Genomic DNA, 20,060 nt, shown 5'->3' with positions numbered 1-20,060 from the left:
GCAGGAGGGATGGCGGAAAGAGATGGTAGAAGTTTTCAATGGGAAGAGGAGGAGTTTGTGAACATATATAGCGTGGAGTCAAAAGTGGTGGGTGAGATACTTATAGTCTGATCTCAGAACCATAAATTACATGAGAATTGTTCACACCAAGGAAAACAGTAGAGTCCTTCCTGCTATATTATCGAGATAGAAATATACAAATATCTTACACAATGATTTGCCTTCTATTATCATCTCTAGCTATTAATTGTCACATTAATGTAAAAGTATGTGCTGATCAAAGATACCTAGAAAACACATGATCTCTGGTCGCCCCAATGGAGAATAGGGATGCACTACCAAGAGAAGATAATATTTATCTCTCCTTTTCTCAGTATGTTCTGCATCATGACAGCTGAATATTGATATATGTGATAATAAAATGACATCTCTGAAATTGTTCTTTCTGGATAACGAATGTTAATCATGATTATTTCTCAACCATCTTTAATGAAACTTTAGGGCACACCGTCTCTTCGTATAACTATGTAGGGGGTACTTTCTTCTCAATATAGAAAAAAAGGCAACATCATAATCAACATAGAGCCACACGATTGATCAACGGGCTATCACTGTCATCATCTTTTCAGCTTACTCCTGGCTAAACTATATACAGTCCTTTCTTTCCGAACCATGCAGGAAAGCTATCACTGTTTGGTCGGATACACTATATACAGTCCTACAGAATGTATAAACAGTAATGAGAAAAAAAAGGCGACAGTGGGATCTCCATCAGTGAGTAACTTCAGGTCATTTTGATTACAACAATTACCACTGATGGGTGCCTATGTCTTCTATCAATAATTACTTATTTGAAAAAAACATAGACAAAGGGTGGGCATCCATGTCCACTGCTCCCGTTTCACTTGGGCTAATAGAGGTCCCACACACTCCGCCGTGGGGTCAATGATGTTGGCAGGGATCCGGAGGATGGTGGAGGTGAATAGGCGGAGTTGGCATGTATGTTGCTGACCTTCATGATGTTGAGAATGACGTAGTAGGGTCGCTCGGGGAAGAAAAAGGCTCTGGCGTCGTTCTATGGGTGAGGCCGAGCTGTGCATTGGTGCGTACATAAATGTCGATGAACACTAGGGGGACCAGGAGGCAGAAGATAGCCTAGCACATGCATCCATAGTTTGCCGGTGGCATAGACCTTATCGCCTTTATTGAAGGAAGGAGGGGTACAAATCTTGGTAAAGTGTATGTGAGGGTTTAGAGGGAGTGGGCGTGCCCCCATGTGACTTGTAGTTTTCCAGTAGTTTTCCAGAGGAAGTAACGGTGCATATATTGCCTAAGCTTGCCAGCACTGGAGCCTCCCATTCGACCCTCATTTGTTTAGAAAAGAGGCCATTGTCAGGCCTTATGAATGAGAAAATGACAAGGTTAAAAGATGAAAAAAAAGCAATGGCCATAGATTTGATGCAAGACTAAAAGGATCATGGAATTGACAAAACACTCCAAAGCCTACTATGGAATAGATGATCGAGAGCATGAAACCCTCCTAGCCTCTAGCCGACGGGTGCCATAGCATCCTCCAGACAACTTCCGACGTGCTGTTGTTCGATGTCGGATGTTTGTGATGAGACGATCAAGCCATGGCAATGCCTCTGTCATGCTCGGCAGCCTTCCAAACTATGAGAAAAAATATATAATGACCATCAGCCAGATGCTAAGTAAAACGCCCCCGCTATTTGCCTTATTCCTAATGAGCCAAATAACCCAGGCTAATTAAGGCCACAAATTCAAGCCATGCAAGCCTATCTATAGTCGCAACAGTTGTTTACCTTGGACTACCCCGGTTCATTCAGGGAAGCAAGCAGGTGTACATATGCAACTCGTTACTTCTCAGAGGGCATTCTAAATAAAAGCATGCCATAATGCAGCGGAAAAAAATGTGATCCATGTTCCCCTGTTCCCCACACATGGGTCATTTTATCTCTACCACGTGCCATTTAAGAATGTTGTCACTACTTAGAAGCCATCCCCCTGCTCAATTGCCAGAATAAATTTTAATTTTTGAGCAAGCCTAGCCTTTGAGATATCAAAAACTGCACAAGCAACAACCTTCTTGAAAATGGCCCTTATTGGGCAATCCAGTGGAGAACTGTCTAGATTGCTCTATATCCCAAGACATGGAATCCTCGAATTCCAAGTTGCAAGCAGAGCAACAAGACCATTCCACTAAAGCAGCTCCTCAGGATCGTGCCCACCTATCATGCAATCATGGGTCCCTCACTTTCACATTTTCAACATCCACGGGGGCAAGGAGACAGGGGAAACTAGGCGATAAGGGCCTATCCCGAGACAATAGTTAAGCCAAAAATAGGTTGCCTACCCATTCCCTATCCCATGCTTGGCACGCAAGCAAAAGAGCCGGTTAACCTTGGCAATTACCTTGGAAGATTGATCGCATTGCAACAGGTTAGCCGATCCCAGATGGCAATATGCCAGTACATTCTGTATGATGTGAGAATTACGTGTTGTATTCCTCAGGTACAAACACACGTATATATGATATACATGAGTGGACCACGACCTCAACTATAAAAGACAACTAGGAGGTGGGCCCAGTACATAGATATGCACAACACATACACTCAACACCCCCCGCAGTCAAAGCGAGCTATGCGTTCGAGTGGGTGGAGCGAAACCGAAGCTGGTGTAGAAACGATGCGATGCGCTGGTACCAAGCACGCGGAGCCTGCTTGAGTCCATACAAGGACCGCGAAAGCAGGCACACGTGGTCGGGAAGCACCGGATTAACAAATCCGATGGGCTGCTGGCAGAAGACCTGCTCCTCGAGGTGACCATGGAGGAAGGCGTTCGAGACGTCCATCTAGTGCACGGGCCAAGCACGAGAGACCGCAAGGTGAACAACCATGCATATTGTGTCGGGCTTGACGACCGGAGCGAAGGTGTCGGTGAAGTCGATGCCAGCACGCTGTCGGAAGCCACGAACAACCTCGCGTGCTTTATAGCGATCAAGGGTACCATCAAGACGGAGCTTGTGTTTGAAGACCCACTTCCCGGTAATCACGTTCGCGTGCCGGGGACGGGGAACAAGCTGCCACGTTCGGTTGCGCACCAAGGCGTCAAACTGCTCTAGCATCACAGCCATCCAGAGCGGGTCACGAAGAGCGGCTCGAACGGAGAACGGAAACGGCGATGGTGTAGAGGTGTATGCCGCATGGACGTAGTCATCTGAGGCGTAGCGCAAGTTCGGGTGAAAAACGCCCGCACAGATGCGGGTGACTGGACCGGCCACGGGAGAGTCGGCCGCAGCTGGGGCCGATGACGAGGGCGTCGGGGGCGCCATGGCCCCGGGCGCCGAGGTGGCCGCGGGCGCCAAGGGGGCCACGGAAGCCGCGAGAGCTGGCGGGTCCGCGGGTGCCAAGAGGGTCGCGGGAGCCGGCGGTGCCGCGGGCGCCAAGGGGGCCACAGAAGCCGCGGGAGCCGGCGGGGCCGCGGGCGCCAAGGTGGCCGAGGGCGTCGAGGGGGGCGCGGGGGCTGCAGCCAGAGGGGCCACGTCCGCCGGAGGGGAAGCCGCTGGCGCGAGCGCCGGGGCTAGAGGGGCAGGCCAAGGACGGCGCGCGAGCGCCTTGGGAGAGGCGTCAAAGAGCCCGCGTCATCGGCGGCGGGAGGAACAGCCGGGGGTAACTGTTGAAATGGAAACAAATGCTCATCAAAGTAAACCTGCCGGGAAGTTAACACACCATGGGAGACGGGATCGTAGCACCGATATCCCTTGGAGTTAGAGGGGTACCCGATGAAGATGCAAGCGACAGAATGTGGTGCAAATTTGTGAGGAGCAGTGTCGGCAGTGCTAAGATAGAAAAGGCACCCAAAAATACGCAAGCCATCATAAGACGGGGGCATACCAAAGTGAAGATGGTGAGGTGCATAGTTCCACCATGGGCGGCAGGGTCGAAGGTTAAGAAGAAGGGATGCAGTAGCGAGTGCGTCCGGCCAAAAGCGAGGCGACATGTTAGCATGAAACAGGAGCATGCGAACGCAGTCATTCACAGTGTGAACGACGCTTTTGGCTCGACCGTTTCTGCTGTGAAGTGTACGGGCATGTGAGACGAAAGCTTGTGCCATGGTGCGATAGAAAAGTGCGGAAAGCAAGGTTGTCGAACTCTTTTCCATTGTCAGTCTGAAGAGCAAGGATGGGACGCTCAAACTGCGTGCTAAGATAGGAGTAAAATGCCATCAAAGTGGAGAGGGCATCCGACTTTCTTCGCAATGGAAAAGTCCACACATAATGAGAATAATCATTAAGAATAATTAGATGATATAAAAAGCCCGAATTACTAGGAACCGGAGAGTTCCACACATCCCTATGAATCAACTGAAAGGGAAAAGAAGCAATGGTGGTGGAGTTATTAAACGGGAGGCGAACATGTTTGCTGACACGATAGGCATGACAAGTGTGCTCCTCTATCTTATTACAACTGAAACTGAAACTCCTAACAATATGAGGAAGTGTGACGGGGTTGAGATGACCCAAACGAGTGTGCCAGGGATCAACACCAGCGTGGAGAACAACCGGTGCGGTGGTGGTGGATGAAGGCGAATGCACTCGTCGGGGTTGTCACATTGGTGGAGTACCATCCTGGTTTGAGCGTCCTTAACACAAAAACCAAGCTCGTCAAATTCAACAGTGACAGGATTTCATGATTTAAACAACGAACGGAAATAAGATTCTTAATAAGATGAGGAGGCACAAGTATGTTAGACAAAGATATAGGCATGGAGATAGAAGGAAAAGGAGTTTGCCCGATGTGTGTGATGGGAAGTGTGGAACCGTCGCCGACATTGATGCGGCGGTCGGCGGTGATGTGAGTGAAGGAGGCAAGATTATCAGGATGAGCAAACATGTGAGCCGTGGCCCCGGTGTTCATGTACAAATTATCGCCTCCAGTGTAGTTGTTCGGCAATACGAGCGGTGGGCAGCGCGGCGAGGAGCGCCAGATCCCAAGGCGCCAGCGGCAGGGCCGGTGAGGGGGACGGCGGCACCATAGGGATACCGTAGCCACCGCTCAGCTACGGCGGTGGGTACCCTCCATAGGGCTGCAGAGCCACATAGTACGCCTGGTGTGCCGGTGGGCGCGGCACGGGAAGCTTCAGTGTAGGAGCCCATGGAACCGGCATGGTGTACACATGGACGAGCAAGTCCAGGGGTTGTAGCTGGAAGCCCATGGGGCGGCACCTGGAGCTGCTACTGTTGTTGGTGATGGGGTCGGCAAGAGGCGCGGGCGGGCCGTACGGCAGCGGGAGGAGCCCCGGCTGCTGGGTCGCCAGGTACGGCGGCAGCGGGGCCGGATAAGGCGCCTGGTGGCGCGGCTGCTGCTGGGGCGCTGGGGCAGCGAGAGGCATCGGGGTCCCACCACGGGTGGTGCCGGCAGCCAGGGTGGTGTGGACGGCCCGCGCCTTCACATTCTTCATCCGCCGCCGCCCCAAGCGGAGGTACGCAATGAACTGGACGAAGGAAGGGTTGGGGATGAGGGTGACGTTCGCCACGTTGTTGTCGAAGTCCTCGTTGAGCCCGGCGGTGAGCGTGCTGAGGAGGAGGTCATCATCGATCTTCGCGCCAATGTCGCGGAGCTCATCAACGAGGGTTTTAACGCGCGACAATAGTCGTCGACGGAGGAGTTTTCCTGGTGGCACCCAAAAAACTCTTGGTGCAAAAAAACGCAACGTTGGAGTTGGTTGTCGGTGAAGAGCCCGTTTAGCTTGGTCCACACGGTGCATGCATGGTCAACGTCCTGCACGACCGTCTGAAAGAGGTCCGGCGAGATGGTGAGGAAGAACCACTGAATGATCGTGGTGTCGATGGTGGACCAGTCATGAAACTCAGGGAGAAGGCTGGAGTCGACGGTGCTGTCCACGTGATCAACAAGATGATACTCCTGGAACACGAGGGAGAAGTATATATGTCTTCCACGTGTATTAGGAGGAGTCCGCCTGAGAGAGACGAACCGACACCCGATCGTAGATGTTCAAATTGTGGATGTCGTTGACGTCGGGAGGGTTGGCGTCGGCGAACGGGTTAGAATTGGTGGACGCAGATGACGTGAAGGACGGCATGGCAAGGGTGAGGCGGCTCAGCGGCAGCTGCGGCTTCGAGCAATCCGCCGGGTTCGGCAACGGGCAGGCGGGCGATGCGGCTGGCGGGCGATGCAGGTGGCAGCAGTGGCTGGCGAGGCGATGTGGGCGATCGGGTGTGGGTGATCGGGTGGTGGGTTCGGCTGCGGGCGGCTGGGGAAGTGCGTGCGGGCGGGGGTGGCAGGCGGTAGGAGTAGCGCGTGGCAGGGTGAGGAAGGAGCGGCAGCCGGTGCGGGAGGCACGCGAGTGGCGGCGGCGGCACAGAGGAGGTGTACGGCGGCGGCTGCACTAGGGTTAAAACCCAAAAACTGATTTATTTTTTTTTTGAAAAGGGGGTTTACCCCGGCCTCTGCATCAGATCGATGCATACGGCCTCTCTTATTAATGAAATAAAGAGGTTCAGAACATAAGTCTTACAACCAAATGAAAAAAGGTAGCACGTAGGTCACACAGAGCAACGACTAAAAGACACAAACGGGAAAAGCCACAAACCGGCTGGCATAATATGAGGTAGGTAAACTAGATGCCTATCCTATTACATGATCGCCATCCAAACCGGTTGAAGATATCCCGCGCAACCGTCTCCCACCGGACAGATCCAGTAACCAAACGCTCCCTGGCCTCCGTCGGAGTGAGTAAGGACCAAGTACGGATCAGCGCCGTAGCCCGGAACAACACCTGCAAAAAATGAGTATTTGATGTCCTGTTAAAAACCAAGTCATTCCTGCAGTTCCAAATTGCCCATAATAACGCACATACTCCTACACGAATTTGTCTGGCTGTTTCGGGCTCCGTCCCGAGCAACCACGCCCCAAAAAGCGTGTTTACCGATCTCGGTGGAGTAATATTAAAGGCAATTTGCACGGTGCGCCACAACCCTTGTGCCAACGGGCAATCAAAAAATAAATGTTTGATAGACTCATCCCGATCACAGAAGCTACACCTAGTAGATCCTGTCCAGTTGCGCTTAACTAGATTGTCCTTTGTAAGAATTACCTGTTTATGCACAAACCACATAAACACTTTAATCTTCAAAGGAACCTTAACGTTCCAGACTACATTGGACGTAGGTATCACGGATGAATTAATGATATCAAGATACATAGACTTGACCGTGAACACCCCAGTTCTAGTTAGCTTCCAATACAACTGGTCGGGCTGAGGATTTAGCTGCACCTCCATCAGCCTACGGACCAAGTGAAGCCATGCTTCCCATCTCGGTCCAGCAAGCACTCTTCTAAACTGGATGTTAAGGGGAATCGTCTGCATTACTGTGGCCACAAGGGCATCCCTATGCTGAACAATACGATACAGCGCTGGATACTGAGAAGCCAGAGGCGTGTCACCCAGCCACGTATCCTCCCAGAATCGCGTATCAGCTCCATTACCAACAATACATTTCGTTCTGTTAAAGAAAGTGGATTTAGCCCTCATTAGCCCTTTCCAGAACGGCGAGTCTGTAGGTCTCATAGTGACTTGGGATAAAGTCTTTGAGTACAGATATTTACTCCGTAAAATCTGCGCCCATGTTGCCTCTGTCTCAGAAGACAGCTTAAACAGCCACTTACTCAGGAGGCACTTATTTTTAACTTCAAGATTTTCAATGCCAAGTCCTCCTTGGTCCTTTGGTCTGCAAATAATATCCCATTTGGCCAATCTATACTTCCTCTTAGATTCATCACTCTGCCAGAAGAAGCGAGACCGATAAAAGTCTAGTCTCTTCCTCACCCCAACTGGTACTTCGAAGAAAGATAGCAGAAACATAGGTAAACTCGTGAGCACCGAGTTAATGAGAATCAACCGGCCTCCATAAGACATGAGTTTTCCTTTCCAACAACTTAGTTTTTTCTCAAATCTATCCTCGATGGTCTTCCATTCAGCATTCGTTAACTTACGATGGTGTATTGGAATACCGAGATAAGAGAAAGGAAGAGACCCACTCTCACATCCGAACAATTGTGTATAAGCTTCCTGTTCGTCTTTGGCTCTACCAAAACAGAACAACTCACTTTTATGGAAATTAATCTTCAGCCCAGACAATTGTTCAAAAAGGCATAATACTAGTTTCATGTTCCTCGCCTTGGCCAAATCATGTTCCATAAAAATGATTGTATCGTCAGCGTATTGCAGGATGGATAAACCACCATCAACCAGATGAGGCACCACTCCCTCCACCTGACCAGCCTCTTTGGCCCTCCCAATCAGGATCGCTAACACATCAACCACAATATTGAACAGAATAGGTGACATAGGATCGCCCTGTCGCAGACCCTTGTGTGTTCGGAAATAGTGGCCTATGTCATCATTGACCTTAATGCCAACGCTACCTTTTTGCGTGAACGTTTCCACCTGATGCCTCCAGCGCTCATCAAAACCCTTCATTCTTAAAGCTTGCTGGAGGAACGGCCATTTGACTTTATCATAAGCCTTCTCGAAATCCACTTTGAAAATAACCCCATCTATTTTTTTCGTATGAATTTCATGAAGCGTTTCATGTAGGACCACAACCCCCTCTAGGATGTTCCTATCCGGCATGAAAGCCGTTTGCGTAGGTTGAACAACAGCGTGCGCTATCTGAGTCAGCCTTATCGTACCAACCTTGGTAAAAATTTTGAAGCTGACATTGAGCAGGCAGATCGGCCGAAATTGTTCAATTTTGACGGCATCAGTTTTCTTAGGCAACAACGTTATCGTGCCAAAATTCAGTTGGAACAGCTGCAAGTGTCCCGAGAACAAATCATGGAACATTGGCATCAGGTCCCCTTTGATAATATGCCAACACTTCTTGTAAAACTCAGCCGGGAAACCATCCGGCCCCGGCGCCTTATTACATTTCATCTTGGCAATAGCCTCGAAAACTTCCTTTTCCGAGAAAGGGGCTGTTAACACATCGTTCTCCACTGAAGAAAGTTGAGGGATATCGCTGACCCTAGACTCATCCAGGGATACACTACTCTCCTCTGGTGGTCCAAACAACCTTTTGTAATATTCAGTAATGTATGTTTTCAGGTTGTCTTGGCCAACTATTGTACCCTCCTCTTGCTCCAGCTGGAAGATCCTCTTCTTCCTATGCTTGCCATTAGCAATCATGTGGAAGAACTGTGTGTTCGCATCCCCCTGGACAACTTTTCTCACCTTTGCCCTTAATGCCCACTTCAATTCTTCCTCCCGGAGCAATTCCTTCAGCCTCATCTCAGCCTCATGCTTAATATGAAGCTCAGTGGGTACCAGAACCATAGTTTCTGCTTTTACATCTAAGGTTTTTATAAGTGAAAGGAGCCGTTCCTTCTCAACCTTATACATTCCACCTAGATGTTTAGCCCACCCACGAAGGAAGCTACGGAGATTCCTAATCTTGTTCTGCCACCTCTCAATGGCACTTCTACCTCCTACCTCTTTCGCCCATTCTCTGGCAATAAGATCCAAAAATCCTTCTCTTTCAAACCACGCCATCTCGAACGAGAAAACATTTTTGTTGCCCGAGTATGTAGCCCCGCCAGAATCAAGCAACAACGGCGTGTGATCCAGAGATCCCGCGAGTGAGCGCCTGAACAGTTACCACGGGAAACTTCTGTTCCCAAGCAACACTAGCCAGAACCCGATCCAACTTCTCGTATGTTGGATTAGGCATCACATTAGCCCACGTGAACTTCCTACCTGAAAGCTCAATTTCTCTCAAATCTAAGCTTTCAATAATGGTATTAAACATAAATGACCATCTCCCATCGAAGTTGTCATTATTCTTTTCATCGCGTCTCCTAATTATGTTAAAATCCCCCCCAACCAGAATTGGAAGCTGCTCAGACCCACATACTCTAACAAGGTCTGCCAGGAAATCTGGTTTGAACTCGGACTGCGCTGCCCCGTACACCGCCACCAAAGCCCAGTCAAAACCATCCTGTTTGGACCGCACCCTGAACTTAACAGCAAAATCCCCCATGACCACACTTCGAACTTCAAGAGAGTCACATCTAACACCCAGTAAGATACCCCCCGACCTACCTCTAGGCGGTAGACAATGCCAGTCAAACTCAATCCCTCCCGACAAAGTATTGAGAAATTGAGGTGAGAAATTTGCTCTACCCGTTTCCGACAGGGCAATAAAGTCCAAACAATGCTCAATAGATGCCTCCGCAAGGAACCTCCTTTTAGCCAAGTCCTTAAGACCTCTGCTATTCCAAAAGATCCCTTTCATATTTCATCATGAAATTTTTTAGCCGTACGAATCCTAGCACTCCTACGGACTACAGACATCGGGTAAGTTTTGCGCTTCCACTTGCGCTTAGGGCTGGACGTGCCCTCCCGGTCCATCGTACTCGTAATCGATGGATTATCTACTTGCGTCCCGATATTCTCATCGTCCTCCTCCTGCTCCTGGAGGGGCGGTGCTAGATCATCACAAAAGTTCTCAAGTACTCGAACTCCCAAGGCATCAATTTCAGAGTCATTCATAGGTTTGACCGCAGCTAATTTACGAATTACTTCTAAAGCCCTCTCGGCTTCTAGATCAAGCAAATCGTTAACAGAATTAGTAACTTCACCCTCATCTCTACCAAGTGAAATTCCTAACTGTTGTGCCTTATCCATAATTTGATCATGCGAGAAATGCAAAATAGTATTGGAGGTATTAACAGACATACCAGTAGTGACTTGGACGTCACGAAGCTTGGCCGCCCTCGCGGCACAGCGCTGCTGCATGTCGTCCACCTCCGGATGGCTCTGAAGCCGACAACTCATACGTCGACCCTCAGCTGCCTGGTCCGGGATCCCGCCAAACATAATGACCTCCTCCCGCGAGAATTTATCCAGCGAGCGACCACCTGTCACTCCCCGAACATCCACCCGGTCGCCACCAGGTGAGCGCGGTGAGCGCGCTGAGTCCAGCACTGGGGAGGAGAAGGCCACCTGCCCCCTCCCCCCATCCACCCCGGACCGCCTGTCCGGAGTGCACGTCGCCATCTCGAATATGGCGCCCCCCTCGGGCACCGAGGCCGACGGGGGCGTAGAGGCCACCGGCCCCACGCCCTCCCGCCGAACCTGCGCATCCGCCAGAGGTGATCGCCCAGCCACAGGCGAGCGAGGAGAAGGCTCCCCAACCGGAGGATGAGAGGGGGCCTCCAAAGAATCCCGATCCGGACTCCCAGATGAGGTCAGACCACCCGCCTGCACCACAGCCACGTCACCACACGCTGATGTAGACGAGACAATATCCAAGCTCTCGGGCCCACCGGAATCCTCCACCTCCGTACCCGCAAAATCCAACGGCGGTAAAGAAAACTCAATCTCCTCACCCGACTCCACCCGCTCGCTCCACAGTCTCGGAGGAGCGGAAGCTGGACCAAAGGAACCAAAACGCAGAGTGGTGGTCGGCACAGATACTCCAGGCGCCGTCCCTCCTCCTGCTGCCCTACCCGTCGGCTCCGGCCTCTTGGCCACCTCACTGACAGAATCATCGGCCATCTTTTCCTTACCCGCAGTATCATCATCACCTTCACTCATGTCATCACCAGTGGCCGCTGGAGCCTCTGCGAAGAGACTATCATCCTCAAACTGAATCTCAAGAGTGTAAACCTTCCCTCGAAAGGCCCACTTAACCATGTCGGGTACATAGTCGATGTCCAGAATACTGACCAATAGGCGAGCTATCCCATGAGCTCTAGTGAAATCCATATCAACTCGCTCGGTCTTACCAACCATAATACCGAGACTAGCCACCACCGTGGCATCCCGCAGCAACTCAGACGGAGCCCCCGAAAAGCGCAACCAGGCCTGGATAAGGGGTGTACCCTGGGGCTCAACCAGCTTCCACTCGTGGAACTCAAGAATGGCCTCAGTACCCAAGACCTTACACATCCCAAAACTCAGCAACCGCTGTATATCCTCCACAGATGGGAACTGAACTCTGAAAGTGTTGGTCTCCAGCCTGACAAGCTCCCAATGGAAGTCACCTGGTGCCAGCTCCCTGAGACGCTGAATGATCTGAGCCTCGGACACTTGCCCTCTCGTCACTTTCACTATCCCAGTTGTCGTACTGTGCTCCTCCTGAGGAACCTCCCTCTCAGTCGGTGACTCAAAAAAAGTGAGTTCAGAACAAAAAACACCATAAGTCATGAGGCTCGGTCTCTGCTCCCGCACCAGCGGACACACTCCAGATTCATGTGCAGGCTTACCACAAGAATCACAAAGAGCCGCCACACACTCAGCAATGAAATGTCCCTTATCGCCACATCTATAACAGAGCATTCTCTCTTTTTTCTTAGCAAACTTAGCAGCCCTGTCAACCTCGGATCTGTCAGAGCCATCCGCCGACATAGCCTGAGTCTCGGCGTCGACCGGAACCTCCACAGCGGCCAGTTCCGTCACAACCTCCATCGCCTGGCAACCCAAGTCAGACTCCTCAGCACTGGCATCGACGACCGTCTCAACTGTAGTTTGATGTTGTCTTGGACGGTACCGACCCCCTCGGCCTCCTCGTCCACGATAGCCGCGAAACCCGCCTCTGTTACGATTAGCTGGCCCAGTCGCCCCTTCGACAAAACCACCAGACGGCCCCAAGAAAGGCCGTTCAGCCGAACCATCACTCTGCCAGGCATATCCCCGTCCGCCACCCGTAGACGAGGATCCCCGGTGCTGTCCCTCACCAAATGCATTGTAACCATCGTCACCCCACTGTCCTCGAGGTGCCGCTCGAACATCCGCCCTAGCCTGAACCGGAGGTGGCTTAGCCTGCTGCAACACTGGCGTCGCCGCATCGCTGACCTGCCTAGCCACAAATAGCGGCGGTCTAGCTCCCACCTGCACCACAGGAGGCTGGGCATGGGCACCCAGAGGCGGCCGAGCGAGAACACCGCGGCCCGCAGCAACTCCAGTCGTCGGCGGCCTAGGAGCACCACGGCCCGCCGCCGTCACCGGCGCAGTCGGCCGGACCGCCGCGACGCCGCGGCCCGTAGGCTTGGCGACGGCAACCGCAGCACGCTGGTCGCCGGCAGCACGCCCTGCAGCATGGTCCGCTCTGGGTGGAGGCGCGCCACCACGCCCAGCCACCAGCGGCACGCCGGCGCCGCCGCCACCATTGCCCGCATGGGTGCCGCTGCCGCTGCGACCAGCGGCCGTTGCCTGCGCCAGTCCTCCGCGGCCCGCCGCTGCCGGAGGAGCCCCAGCGGCCGCGCCCGGAAGAGACCCCCGTCCCGCCATCAGACGAAGGGTAGGTATACGAGCAGCCCTCCCTCCGCCGCGATCGAGAAAACAAGGACGTCCGCCTCTGTGTCGAACCCTATGTCGAAACGATCTCGTGCATGGGGTTGTAGACTTGGGCTGCATAACAGGCTGGGCCTCATACCCATCGGTCTGTAACCCAACGTCAACATTGGCCGGTTCACTCAGAACCGGCCCACCCACCAGCTGACCGAACTCACAGCCCAGCAATCCGTTCAAACGAGCGATCCTATGATCGCGGATCTGAGCGCATCGGTCGATCGCCGGCGCCGGCACCGTGGCCGCCGACGACCGCCGAGCCTTCTTTCTCCTTACTATCTTCCATGAATTGTGAGTGATGAAATCGGAAAGAACAGGTTTAGGAAGACACACCTTCGGAATCGGTCCCTTCCATGGCCTGACCGCCGATGCCGCATTCCTCCGATGAACTACACGTCGCACCAGCTCCTTCCTCTCGTCCGGATGTAGCCCCACCCGCGCCGGATCCTCCACCGGCACTACCGTGTCTACGGTCTTGGCCACATCATCTTCATCATATCCTGCATGAAAAAGATCGCCTATCAAATCCGAAGGTGTAGGCGAGTGCGGCGAACCTTCTGAGCCTTCGTTGTCTCCGGCGTCATCCTCGTCGTCCGCCTCCAACAGAGCCCAAAAACGGCCCCCGATGCCTGCCCGCGCAGCCGCCGCGGAGGGACACGGCGCGGCAGCGGCCTCCGCGGTCCCCCGGGGATTCGCTCTAGGAGTCACCCGGGGAGTCGCCCCAGCCATCCTTCGCTCAAACCCAAAAACTGATACCACGTATGATATAGGAATTACGTGTTGTATTTCTCAGATGCAAACACACGTATATATAATGTATAGGAGTGGATCGCAACCTCAACTATACAAGGCAACTAGAAAGTGGGTTCAATACACAGATATGTACAACACATATAATCAACACTTTCTCGTGCCTTTTGGCACGAGTTATTTATTTTGGTGTTGATGATATCTAGGCCCCCACCTCTTGTGGGAACACATCGAACTCCACTGGCCATATGATACTTATCCTTTTCTCTTTCCTTTTTTGCTATAAAAGAAGTGGGAGTGAACCATGTCAAGTGTGTCACGGACACCATTTTGGAGAAGGTAAAAGCTCATTCCATGCATGAAGCTAGGTACTTGCCTTGCCTTGCCATGTGTCACGGACCAAAGTGTGCAATTGACGGAGAAGCATCACAATGAGCAGAATCGCGACACTACTAATGTATCTGAAGGACAGGCCCTGAGCTCAGACACTAAGACAGGTAGAAGTGCATCGATGTTGAGATGAAATGAGAGTAAGTGTACAAGAGAGATAAGGAGTTGGTAGCGGATGTGAGTGGGAATGAGAGAGAGGGAACAACCACAAGACTAGTCACAATGGAGAATAACATACACATATCTTTAGGCTATGTTATCATTTTCATAGTGGGTGGTAACATAAGTGTGGTGATTCATTTATTAAGTTATAGACTCATATTGCATCGGGATATGTGATGTTACAGTAGCTAGCTAAGTTACTGAGACTACATCTCTTCGCATAACACATTGTCACATAAGCAAGAGTTGGATTTGATCTTACTGCTGAAGTTACTCCCACTGTGGCTAGTCTAAGGGATTGGTAACGAAGGTGGCAGGCACGATCAGACTGGAGGATAGATTAGATAATATATACTTAGATCTTTTTGCCAAGTCGAGTTCACGGATCCATATATGTCATGGACTAAAAATTTCTTAACCCCAATTTATTGAGAAAAGTGGAAGTTGCAATTTTTCACTCAGTAACAATGTTTTCTCAATAAAGTCATATTCCACTTCTATGAATCGACTCAGATTCAAGAAAATCTGACTGGATTGGAGATTAGGCAAAACCATTCAAATTTACTAGCACGATCCGCACATATAGAACCCATAATTTATCACCGAGTTATAGATTTGTTTTCCGATAAAAGATGGATTCTATTGGCTTAAAATGGAGCATCAAGTGGATAAAATATAATGAGTAAACATCTGGCCTCTCCATAGATAGGCTCCACATTTGCAACAACAATACACACACAAACAAAACAGCTAGAAAATAGTAATATAAGAGCAAAGCTATGCTTGAGGAAAATAAATAAATTCAAAACAACCAAATATGCGATCGACAAACTTTAGGAATGTCCATATCGGCATCAACCATCTCATGACACCAAAGCGATAACGATGTTCTTCAACATCTACATCTTCTGGAAGTAAGCGATGTCATGACTGGATCCAACCACAAAAGTCCAGAATCTAGGTTTTCACCCTAAAGAACCACTCCTAGCATACCCCAACAATGCCTTTAAGAAGGTAACCACGTCAGGTATAACCAACTCAGGCAAGACCTAGGTGTTCACCCTAAAGCTTGAGACCGGTAATTGAAAAGTGACCACCATCAGAGCCAATCATGGGTTGTCCCTACCACTTTTCCGCGATTGCCTAGCAGCTAAATGGCACGGGGCTAGAAAAGCTACTGCCACCACTACACAACTACCCCTCCGTGTCAACTCATCGTCCATATATTGCATCTCATTGCCGAAGGCAACCGATGGATCTGGAGAGAGTAGCCCTCGTAAAGACCTTTTGATGGACATCACAATCCGTAGCGGGCGGATGCCTGAGTTGACATCACACAGAGCAACACCGACAGTGGAGCACCTCACCAAAGATATCCTAGCCCAGGCCCGTCAGCCCACGTGTCGACATGGCAGAATCTAGAGAATAAAAGGAAGATCAGTCCGCTAGCAAAGAATCGGAGTGCCACAGCCCTCGTTACAGCAACACCCATGACCTGTCACCCATCTCCAAAGAAGCGCCCCTCGACAGCACCCAACGCCTAGCATCACACACTGGAGCAGCCGCACCTGAGCCGCGCACAGCTCTGGCCGATTCCGCAAAACCGCTGATGGCGGCGGCGAGGAAACCTCACGGGGGTGCAGCTGGGGAATCACGAACCAGGTCGATAATGGGAGGCGACCTGGGCTACATGGGGATCATAGGATGATGGAGGATCAAGGAAAACAAAGAAGATGAGCGCGCCACGTTGCCGCTGTCCGCCAGTGGCAGCACCCTCCTGTGGTAGCGAGGGGAGGTGTGACTTCACATTGTAGTTTTCTGTTGGCGGCGGCGGGTGCCTCAAGAGTCGCCCAAGCGACCAGGGATGCATTACATTGTTTTTCGTCTCCTTCTTCATGGCATGCTTACCAGCACCGCATCGAGAACATTAAAGTTTAGGAGAAGATCTTGGGCGGGCGGCAGCTCCTGGAAAACTCCCCTCCCCCGCGTCGCCCTTCGTGCCGGCGGCGGGGGGGCACTAGCCCACACCACCGCAGCCCCTCCCACCCCGACCCCGCACCTCGCCGCCGCCGGAGGAGCGGCCGGCGAAGCCCGTGCCTGCTCCCAGGAAGGTGGCGGCGGGGCGTCTCAGTTGACCCCTGCTTCCAGCGCTTGGCGTCTGGGAGGTCCTGCTGCTGCGCCAGATCTGGCGCTCCTGCTGCCCCCTCCCCTCATCCGCGTCGGGGGCGCCGGATCTGCCTCGTGCTTCCTCTGGCCCGCTCCCCTGGCGTCGCCCGGCGCCCTCCTTCTAGATTCGGCCGGCGCGCCGCGGATGGGGCTTCCGGCGCCCTCGGGGCGGCTCCCATGGCAGGGCCTCGTGGCTGCCTTGGTGGCGGCTCCATCCCGCCGTTCTGCTGGGCTGGGCGCTGCGCCCCGCTTCCCTGCTCCGTGCCTTGCGCCGGCTTCCGCCGCCTCCCCACCCTCAACCGCTCGCCGTCGTCGGCTGCCTGTCTGTCGGACGCTCCGCCTCCCGCCTTCCGGCAGTTCCAAACTGCCACGTCTCTCGCCTCCACCGCCCATCGTCGTCGTGCTTCTACGCGTACTCGCCAACGAAGGTGGCGTCGTGGCTCCTGTGCTCTGGAGCCCTCCACCTCCCAGTTCCCCCGGTGGGCTGCTGCTGTTCGTGGCTTTTCCCGCTGGGGGCGCCGCACCGGTGGTCCTCACCGGTGCCCTCGGCGTCAAGGGTGCCTGCCGGCGTCGCTCCGCCGATCGGATTCATCTGGATCTGGGGCCGTCCATCTTCAGCGCTATCCCGCACTATTGGCGGCTGCTCTGTGACTTGTCGCGTGGAGGATGTGTTTGGGGATGGGGAGAAATCCTTGGTCGGCCTGCTGCTGGCCGAGACAGCGGCGACGCTCCCTGTCGTTTCCATCTTGATGGTGTTGTCTTCATCCCCGGTCTTGTGATGTTTTGGGTGTGCTCAGTGGAGTTCTATGCTTGGTGATGCCCTTCGACTATGCCGGTGGCACACAGGTGTCGTGGCGTCGTCTCGGCCCGGCGTGACTGTTCGAATGTGCCCCATGACACAGGTGGTGTCGCGGCGTTGTGCAGTCTTGGTTGCTCCGGTGCTTTTCGATTGCATCGACGGTGCAGTGTCACGGTTTAGTCTTGACTCACCGCTGCAGTTCGAGCGCTGGTGGTGCCCCCTTGTTGTGATGTTTTGGGTCTGCTCTGTGGAGTTCTATGCTTGGTGATGCCCTCCGACTACGCCGGTGACACACGGGTGCCGTGGCGTCGTTTCGGCTCGGCGTGACCGTTCGAATGTACCCCATGACACAGGTGGTGTCACGGCGTTGTGCAGTCTTGATTTAGTCTCGGCTCGCCGCTGCAGTTCGAGCATCCGTGGTGCCCTCTTGTTGTGTTGTGTCCCCCCTCACCATGTGTTGTTTGTGTGTTGTTTTTGCTTTATTTCTCCCCGTCTGTGCCCCTGTACTTCTGGTTCACTTGAACCCTATCTTGTATTAGGCTGCAAAGCCTATAGGCAACAAATGAATACAATTCAGGTGAGGAGGATCTCTTCTCCCCCCCCCCCCCCCCCCCCCCCCCCCCCCGTTGAAAATTCAAAAAAAAAGTTTAGGAGAAAATTTTACTTCACCCAGCCTTTGCTCTTAACATTGATGCACACCGTCTTTTCTGTATGAGTGTCATGATTTTTATCTTGTAGTGCAGACCCACCGCACACCCACCATGATCCTCAAAAAATATTTTTATGAGTACCAATATTGTGTCCTGATGAGTGGTAATTAGGTTGTGTATCACCTGTTAATTTTAGAAATTAAACCCGGGTGATTAAGCTGCACCACCTTCTGCCTAACCGCCGAGCTAAAGCTCTTTTTACACCACTGAATCATAGACGCAACCATGCATGCGCAGATACATCTGTTACCAACAAACCCCATCTGCCATCCACGGAAAAAATAACTTGGTCGTGCTGGTAGGTAAGCATGTATTTTCTTTCTCGGATTTGCTCACCAACATACAGACACGGATGAAAAAGGCTAAGACGAAGACGTACTTGTAGTGAAGTGAATTGACTGCCACGAGACCGCTTTCTCCGCTGAATTTTGACATGCACGAGCCAAGCATTCTAAAGTGATCGTGTTAGATGGAGCCGCCTATCCACCCCCACGTACTCTTGTCACATCTATTTTCCCACCAACTTCACACTATAAATTATCAGCACACTAACATCTTCTTCCCCATCACCAACCCACATCCCTCCACGATGGCACGCAAGCTCATGTACCCACGGATCCTCGCAGTGCTCGCACTCGTCATGGCGACGGCGTGGACGCCGTGCTCCGCGGACACGACGGTGCCAACGATGTCCCCAGCAGCGGCAAGGGGAGACAACGCACCCGTCCGAGCTGCTGCAAGTGCGCCGGTAAGTTCAACAGTCGCCGTACCTGCAGCCGGTGCAGCGACAACGCAAGCCACGGCCATGACGTCCAACAAGATCCCGTTGGCGCCACCAGACGTGGTCGAGCCGGCAGCGGAGGTGGTGTCGGCGCTGCCGGTGCCGGTCCCCGAGACTCTTCCCAGCGCAGAAGGCCTTGGCTTCGGCAGCAGCGGGTTCAACGGTGGCCAGGGCGGCTTCGGATGCTGCGGAGGTTTCGGGTACAACGGTGGGCTCGGCTACAATAACGGACCGTTGTTCTTCAACTCGGCGCCGGCGAGAAGATTGAGCCTGACGAGCATGGCGACCGGAAATGGCCTCGCGGCTCTGCTGGTTGCTGGTGCTGCGGCGATGTTTTATGTGTGATTTGTACTGTACTAGTTTTTATTATTTTTTGGGGAAGGGGCATGCATCAACTGACATGTATCACAGGCAGTTAATACTCCAAATTTAAAGTAAGATCATAATAATATACCATACGACGTACTACAACATTGAGTATAACTTAGACATACACATGCACGTTCTATGTAATACTTCAAAATTCTACGGTACGTACCTACACGATGTCGCATGTGGTTTGGTAATGACCCGTACGTCGACGTACCACATGCACACGGCATGCCCCATGCTACACCAGCTAGCTACCACATACATACACATACGCACGTCTTTACTTGTTTGTGATCTTGTATTCTGTTTCACACCGCCTCTCCACCTAAGGGCATCTCTAGCCGATACCCTAAAAATCTTTTTTAGAACGAAGGCTCAAGAAGAGCCTGATTTTAAATTAACAAAGCCATCAACCGGCCAGGATTACAGGACTGCCACTTACAACAAGAAAACAAAGAGCGGAAATAAAGATACATTGTGCTCAGTAGAACAACTCGAAGGCATAGAATGACATTGAACGCCGCTAAGCCGA

The 20,060-nt window shown here is 52.2% G+C and overlaps 1 protein-coding gene across 1 annotated transcript; it reads left to right on the top strand.

Moving 5' to 3' along the window:
- Positions 1–18,942: 18,942 nt before the first annotated feature.
- Positions 18,943–19,639, top strand: LOC123106354 (translation initiation factor IF-2-like). Its single transcript, XM_044528548.1, has one exon. It carries the CDS (start codon positions 18,965–18,967, stop codon positions 19,499–19,501), a length of 537 nt encoding a protein of 178 aa, XP_044384483.1. The 5' UTR covers positions 18,943–18,964; the 3' UTR covers positions 19,502–19,639.
- The last annotated feature ends 421 nt before the right edge of the window (positions 19,640–20,060 follow it).

This window comes from Triticum aestivum, chromosome 5A (genome assembly GCF_018294505.1).
Source record: "Triticum aestivum cultivar Chinese Spring chromosome 5A, IWGSC CS RefSeq v2.1, whole genome shotgun sequence".
Taxonomy (NCBI): domain Eukaryota; kingdom Viridiplantae; phylum Streptophyta; class Magnoliopsida; order Poales; family Poaceae; genus Triticum; species Triticum aestivum.
The sequence above is the reverse complement of the archived record's forward strand: the minus strand, read 5'-3'. Positions and strand labels throughout refer to the sequence as shown.